The sequence below is a fragment of the Canis lupus genome, chromosome 9 (assembly GCF_003254725.2).
Source record: "Canis lupus dingo isolate Sandy chromosome 9, ASM325472v2, whole genome shotgun sequence".
Lineage (NCBI taxonomy): Eukaryota > Metazoa > Chordata > Mammalia > Carnivora > Canidae > Canis > Canis lupus.
In genome coordinates, this window is record NC_064251.1 from 1,617,655 (window position 1) to 1,625,206 (window position 7,552).

The 7,552-nt window shown below is 65.9% G+C and overlaps 1 protein-coding gene across 1 annotated transcript; it reads right to left on the reverse strand.

Annotated features, from left to right (window-relative positions):
* Positions 1-5,896, reverse strand: CHMP6 (charged multivesicular body protein 6). The gene is made up of 8 exons (XM_025468267.3): positions 5,788-5,896; positions 3,550-3,659; positions 3,326-3,413; positions 3,163-3,249; positions 2,327-2,392; positions 2,003-2,083; positions 1,589-1,643; positions 1-1,018 (listed from the first exon to the last, which is right to left on the reverse strand). Exons 1-8 carry the CDS (start codon positions 5,848-5,850, stop codon positions 963-965), a joined length of 606 nt encoding a protein of 201 aa, XP_025324052.1. The 5' UTR covers positions 5,851-5,896; the 3' UTR covers positions 1-962.
* Between the last annotated feature and the right edge of the window lie 1,656 nt (positions 5,897-7,552).

A 7,552-nucleotide genomic window follows, 5' to 3' on the forward strand; every position in this document is an offset into this window, starting at 1 on the left:
GACCATGCAGGCATCGACTTTAATAGGGGGCTGACCTGTTTGGGGGGCTGGGAGGGTCCCCTTTCTGTTCTTGTTGGGAGGGACGTGTCACTGGGATTGTCTGAAACCAAGATGAACCGTCAACTAGGGAGCCGCGACCACCCTCTACAGCCTCTGCCCCACAGCTGATGACTCAGAGACGGCGGGTCAGAGAGCCCGGGGTGCTCGGCAGGGTCCCAGGCAGCGGGGCCGCGGCCACTAGAGCAGTCCCCGTCAGCACCTCCGGGGACTCCAGTGAGACCGCTGGCTCCCCGGGACGTCCCTCTGTGGTGTGGCCGCCTCTGCATGCACAGCCGCACGTGATGGGGACTGGTCGGGGCTCCTGCAGCCACCAACCCAGCAGGGGTACGTCCTCCCCGACCGGCCCGATGCCCCAGAACGCCGACACAGAAGAGGAGAGGTTTCCAGCCCTGAACCAACGTGGAAACTGGGCAGGTCAGGAAGCCAGGCCAAGGCAGGGACTCTTCCACTGTGCTGCCGGGCTGCCGTCGGGAGCAGCAGGGAGAAGCGAGGGAAGAAAGGGCAAGGAAGCTAGGCTCCACGCGCCCTCCAAACGAGAGAGCGGGCTGCAGAGAAGGCAGCCCGTGGAGCCTCGCGGGGCCAGAGACAGAAGTGTGCTGGCACCAGGAGCGTTGGGCCTGCCTGTGGCTGCGTGGGAACCACAGCATCAGAGCTGTGTTGGCCGGAGGGTCCAAATGTTGCCATTTAATCCAGAAATGAGAGCAAGACAGCAGCGCCAGGGCAACGCTCCGTAGAGTCATCCTGGTATCAAGCCCGGTGTGCGCCACGTTGCGCCGTCAGCACCTGACCGGCCTGGCCTGGCGCCGGTGTCCTGGGAGCCGGGTCAGGGCTGGCCACGCACCCAAACTCTGTGGGCCCCAGTCTCTGGGGAGTCCCTGCCAGTCCCACGCAAAGAGGCCAAGTTAGGAGGCTGCCACCAGGTCCACCTGCTTGGGCCTGGCCTTGATGGGGACTTTTTCTGTGGAGGAAAGAAAGAGGTTAAAAAAAAAAGAAAGAAAAGAAAGAGGTATTTGTCAAGTATACAAGACCCCACCAGCAGAACTTCCAGAGAAGGAGGGGAGGTGGCAAGGAGCCAGGTGCCAGGGCGGTGGGCTCTGGGCAGAGCCTGTGGGGCTGACAGGCAGTGCCAGCGAACAGAGCGGTCCAAGGCACTCAGGGGCCTGGCGTGAAGGAGGAACGCAGAGGGGCAGAGAGAAACGTGGAGAGGCCAGCAGCTACGCAGGGCCCCTGTGGAGAGCAGCACCACAGGGCCGCTCGGCCCAGGGCCCTGCTATTTAGAGGACAGCTCGTCCTGGGCTGGACACGGCCTTTTCCCAGCTCTGCCTGTGGGATACGCCTGTCTGAACGGGGTTAGGCTCTTAGAAGTGCCCCCCCACCCCAGAATCCAGGCCCAACCCTCCCGAGTTGGCCTCGGCAAGCTCACCTGCCCAGATCTCCCACCAAGCAGGAAGGGAAGGACCTTGCAGCTGGGGGATTTTGCTTTGTTCTAGAACTCACTGTTTTCCAAAGCACAGAACAAGCAGCGTACCTGGTTCCTTTGTGGGAAGGGGCTCCGAAGGAACCTCTGGGAGCTTTATCTGCTCCTGCAAGAAACAGAGGGTGGAGGCTGTAGACACAGCCTGAACAAGACCTCCCGTGCCACAGCTCCAGAGCGCCTCTGAGACTGGAATGACCCCAGGGGGCTTCCTTGGAGATCCCTCGTCAGACCCTGGACAGGCAGGAGCACAGGCTTTGAAACAGACCTCAGTCTAGCACAAACTCTAGTTATTTTAGGAACACCAGCTGCAAAGCCAGAGTGGTGTACTCACATGAAGCCCGATGCAGGTGCTCACCTAAGGCCAACGACCACAATGGGCAGAGGCCTCCTGGGGGTCCGATCCCCTGAGCGACCGTGCCCCGTCCTGGGGGTCCGATCCCCTGAGCGACCGTGCCCCGTCCTTACCTGAGTAATTGCATTCAGCTCCTCCAGGATGGCATCTTCATCCTCCTGAGTGAAGCTTCCTGCCAATAGTTCGTCTATTTGCTGCAAAAGGAGGAGCAGAGATGAGGACAGTGGCCAGGCTGGGGCAGGGGGTACAGTGGCCCCTTGTGGAGGAAGGAGACAGCCCGTGGCTCAAGGCCCTCCTCACTTGAGAGAAGGTGACCACCAGAGGCCTGGGGGGCACGGCCCTCGAGGGTGGTCGCTGGGCATGCCCAGGCGGCAGGTGCGCTCGCCAGCTGGTGGAAGGTGGGGCCCCGTGACCCAGCAACACCAAGCGACACCTACCCGCTGGTACTCCACGGCTTCCTGGGTCTCCTCCAGTATCCGCTCCACTTCTTCTATGGACATCACCTAATCAGTGCAGAGCGTGGGGGTCCCGTCAGTGAGGCACATAACCAACCCCCGAGGTAAGACCACCTGGACTGCAGGGCACAAGCCAGGCCACGTGGACACACAGCTCTGGTCCTTTCTGCCGTGGGCTGGGCCTGCGCACAGAGGCTCCAGGGCTGTCAAGACCCGTCTCTTCAGAAGCCTTGAGTGCACTGCTCAGACTCCTGCTGGCCTCTGCCGCAGGCCTTCGGGTACCCCAACCAACCCCAGCAGGTCCAGGTAGAAATAAGTAAAACGGCGTCAAAAACTTTCTCTGGGCAGCTGACTTGACTTCCTTTGGGTTCACAGTAGCTCCTTCGCTTGAGTGGCAGGCACAGCACCACAGGGACGGTCAGAAAACCTGGGAGGCCGTAGCGCCCCATGTAGCCCCTGCTGTCCACTCATCAGGAGATGGCCTCCCTGGGCCTCACCCTCCTTTTGCCACCCACCCCTATGCTGCTTCCTGGGACGAGGCTCTGGTCACCTCCTCCAGGAAGCCCTCCCAATGAGTTCATTACCCCGTTGGTGCACCCTCACCAGGCTTTTCTTCCAGTCCCTCGAGCATCTGCAGACCCAATTCATCGTCTCTGCCCATCACCCCATCCTCAGGCCAATACCCGAGTCTGTCTGCTCCCAACACCATCACCCTCTCCCACATTCCCGCCAGGCATGGACAGCTCCCGGCCGAGGTGTGAGCGCAGGAGCAAGCCCCGCCCCCCCTTTCTCTCTGCCCCCACCCTGCGAGGACCTACCTGGTGCATCTTCTTCAGGCACTCGTTTCCAATCTGCAGCCCTTCCACCACCTTCATTTCAATCTGGGTGAACTCAATGCTCTGGACCTGGGGAGACCGCAGCAGACCCGGCCGTCAGGGGTCCGCCTTCCCCACCCGCTCCCCACCGCTCCCGCTCGCCTACCATCGTTTCCAGGCTGCTGATCTGGTTCTCTGTCTTGTCCAGAAGCTGCTCCCGATACCGCTTCTTCTTAAGCAGCAGCTTGGCGCGGCTGCAGAGGGAACCCGAGCAGTGAGCCGGCAGCCGTAGCCGTTGGCCGGCCTTGCCCGGCGCTGACCAGCCTCCTGGGCCAGCCCACCCCCGGTGTGGAGCCTGTCCACGCGCAGCCTGCCCTGGGCCCCACTCACTCCTTCTTCCCGTCCCGCAGGAGCTGCCTCGCGATCTCCCGCTCCCTCTCCAGCTGCTGAGTGATCCTCTTCTGGTACTGCTTCAGCTTATCCCGCTGCTGCTTTAGTTGCTGCGAGAAAGCAGGCCGAGGTCAACAGCACGGCCGCCCCGCACCGGGCCCCGCGGACCACCCGGCACCCGGCCCGGCCAGCCTGGAGGTGCTCGGACTGCCGCCCCTGGCAGCACACCCACTGAACAGTTCTCCAAGGGGGCCGTGGGCACATGGCGCAGTATCTGGGCACGTCCGCGGCTGTCACGAGCCGGGTGCTGCTGGCCCCGTGGGTGGAGGCTGGGGATGCTGCTCAACGCCCTGCGATGCCCGGGATGGCCTCGACGCAGAGTGAGCCGGCCCCACCGTGCACGGTGCCGAGGTAGGGACCAATCTGCAGCCCTTCGCAGGGGGCTGATGCTCACAAGCGCATCTCTGCACGGCACTGCCATATCTGCTCTGGGGGCAGGCCAGGGTGCTGCCGGTGCCTCGAAGGTTCAGAGACAACATGGAAGGGCACCAGAAGGCACCATGCCCCCGGCCCCAGCGAGGGTTTGGGGCCTTCCGTCCCGGCTTCATTTGGGTAAACTGTTTGCGTGATCTCACCAAGCCCCTGGGACCCCCAGGTACTGTCCCAGAAAGGATGCATGGTCATTTACACATGCCAGTCAATGCTACCCTATTTTAGGCCATTCACGTCTCTTCCAAATTTCATTTTTGATGATGCTACGGTGAGCACCTGCAGCCACAGGGCATTTCTCATACATAGCATTATATCTTTAGGATCAATTGCTCTGAATTAATGAAATTAACTAAGTCGTGAGCTAGGTACATCCTTAAGACTCCGTATGGCTAGACACCACCCAGCAGTGTAGACGTGTCTGCAGGAGCCTGTTTGAGGGTCCCTCTACAGCACGTTCTCCCGAGGGCCTGGCCCTACTGCACCACGGGGCCTGTGGGTCAGGCTCTGTGATGGTGCCGCTTTCCTTGCTGCAGTGCAGGGTGCCCAGTCTCCTGGCCCCACGGCCCAGGGACAGCGTGGCCAGCCTGCCGCCCAGTCTTCTCAGCTCTGGCTGCCCTTCCTCCCCAGGACCTGGGCACCCACCCCCACCCCTCGGGCCACTGTCCCAGCTGGGTGCGCACAAAGTATCGAAGATGAGCCAAAGAAGCAGGTGTGGCCAGGCTGCCCCCCCACTGTAAAACAAGGAGTGTCGGCAGAGGGTCACAGGACGGACGTACACTGGGCTCGGAGCGTCTTAGGAAACCATCAGGCGGTAATTTGTTTTAATGTGTGCAAGCCTCGTTCCCCAAACTGAATCCCCAGCAAGTGGCAAGGCCTCCTCCAAGAGGAACCCAGAGGTGAGTCCTTAGGGGGAGACGACGCCCGCCTTGGGGGCTGCCCGGTGCCAGAGCAGCGACCAGCAGGGCCCGCTGCCCCCGATGCCCCCCTGCTGCCCCCGCCCGACTTCCCATCCGGCTCCCGCTCAGCACCCAACGCTGTTCAGATCTTTAGGGACAATTGTGCCTGATTCTCCTTCCTCTGGGGAACTTCAGCTAAGAACCCGTTATGACATAGGGCTTCTGAAGCCAAGGTGGGAAAAAAAATCGTCTGTCGCTTGAATTCGTTTCTCTCTTGGTGCAAAAATAACGGGTTTTCGTTGCAGGCAGCTTAGAAAAGACGACATGCGAAAAAGTCAACTCCGCTCGCACTTAGGACCCCTCCCCACCCCCCCGACTCTCCACCTGCCGCGTCACTTCACCCGACACCGGGTCTGTCCGCAGCAGCGAAGTTTTCTACCCGGGGCTCCGCGGACTCCGCGGGCGGGAGCAGCAGTGGGCGCGGGGCTCCGGGGGCGGGGCACGGGGGCGGGGCCTCCGCCAGGGGCGGGGCTCGGCGGGGCGGGGCCTCCACCGGGGCTCCCTCGGGCCGCGGCCCCCGCCCCCGCCCCCACCCCCAGCCCGGAGCGGAGCGGGACCCGGCGGGGCGCCCCCACCCCCACCCGGGACGCGGCCGGGACCTGCCCCCTGGAGCGCGCGCCCGCCTGCAGAGCAGGTGCGACCACGACGGCGCGGCCCCGGCCCCGGCCCCGGCCCCGGCCCCGGCCCGTCCAGCGCCCCCCCGGGCGCCTGCAGCGCGGGGCTCGAGCTCGGAGGCCGCCGCCCGGCCGCAGGAGCCCGCCCAGCCGCCGCGCCGCGGGCCCGCTCTCACCAGCACGGCCTTGTCCTGCTCGGTGACCCGGCTCTGCTTCTTGCGGCCGAACAGGTTGCCCATGGCGCCCCGGCCCGCGCCCCGCCCCCGCCGCCCTTCCGGCCTCCGTACTCGGGCCCCGCCCCCTACGGCGGCCGCGCGGGACCAGGCGCCGCGGAGGGCGACGCGCGCGGGCGATGACGTCCCCGGGTTCGAATCCGCCCCTGCGGCCTCGGCCACCGAGACACGAGGGCGCCGCCGAGGGATGCGCGCCGCGCGACCTCCAGGAGGCTCTGCAGGGCTCTCGGGCACGAAGGGGTCCCTGACGCCGCGGTCGGTGATGCTCTGTTCGGCCCGCGGCCTCCCCGCCGCCCCCGGGGCCGCACCTGACGGCTCCCTGTGCCCGGGCAGCCCCCGGCCCGGGCGCGGGGGGAGGGGCTCCGCGGGGCCTCGGGGCGCGGAGCATCACAGCCCCTGGCTCCCGGGACGCGCTGCGCTGCGACCCGCTCGGCCGCCCCCGGGGACCCCGTAAACCCCAGCCCCGGGCAGCCCCGCGGCCCCGGCACAGCAGCCCCTGCCTCGCCCCTGGGCCAGGTGCCCCCCGCGGCCCGGCCAGCCTCGGCGCCCACGGCCCGCTGGGGAAGCCCGGCCGGAGGGAGGCCGCACCCAGAGCCGGCGTCCTTCAGTGGGGACAAGTCACCGCGTCCCGGCGGAGCGGGTCCCGATGAGCCGACCGCCGCGGGTGCTGGCTGGGCCCCCAGGCTGCTCTGGGCTGTTCTGGGCTGTCCCGGGGTCCGTCGGCCGGTGGGCACTGAGCAGCCGTGGGCAGCGGCCCCGGTTAGGGGGCTCCGAGTTGCTGAGCCCGCGGCCTCATCCCGGCTGCCGAGGCCACTTGGCACCGGGCCACCAGCCGGGAGGCAGGAGAAAGTGCTCATGGGGGCGACCCAAGTCCGCTCTGGGCCACGAGGCCTGGAGTTCTGTCCGTGGTGCCGGCACCGCTCTAGGGCTGCCCCATACTTCATCCTGGACCCCGTGACTGGCCGGGGGTCCCCTAGGGGGCCGCAGCCGCCTGCCGGGGCAGGTCCAGCCTTGCTAGGACAGCGGGGGCCTGCCTGCGGCGACGCGCGGGTCCTGAGGCGAGAGCCAGAGCTGGTCAGTAGGAGAGGCCGCCCCTGAGCCGCGAGAGGCACCGGGCCGCGGAATCCACCGCCCGCCCCGTAGGCCTTTATGTCCAGCAGTAGCGATGCCCCGCGACCTCCAAGGCCAGGTCACGAGGCGACACAGCCCCATCTCTCCGGTTGCGCACTCTGGAACCCAGGTCCGAGGAGCCAGCCCTGCGAGCGCCGCCTGGAGACTGGGGTTTCTGCCGGGGGGCACAGGAGCTGGGACAGCTTTCCCCGCGGGCCCGGCCTCACAGTCGGAGCCACCAGCGCAGGGGTGAAGTGACACGATGGGGCGGCGGGCGATCTGAGGGCCCATCCTGCCCTCACTTCCAGCCACCCTGGACCCGACTCGGCCGGAGGAGACGTAGGACTCTGTTGGGGACATCGCGCCAAGCTGGATGATTCTGTCCACGGCCGGGGCCAGCATTCCCACACTGTGCACCTTGCTCGGGTCTAGGGGCCCGACCAGCTGTCACGTCCTCCACGGATGCTGGAGGTCCCAGCACGGTCCCTCGTGACTGCTGCTCCCACGAGCCCCTCCCTCATCTCTGGGCCCGGCCCCTCCGGGTCCCCAGGGGAAATCAGGGGACCCAGTTGTGATGGCAGCACCTCTACCGTCATCC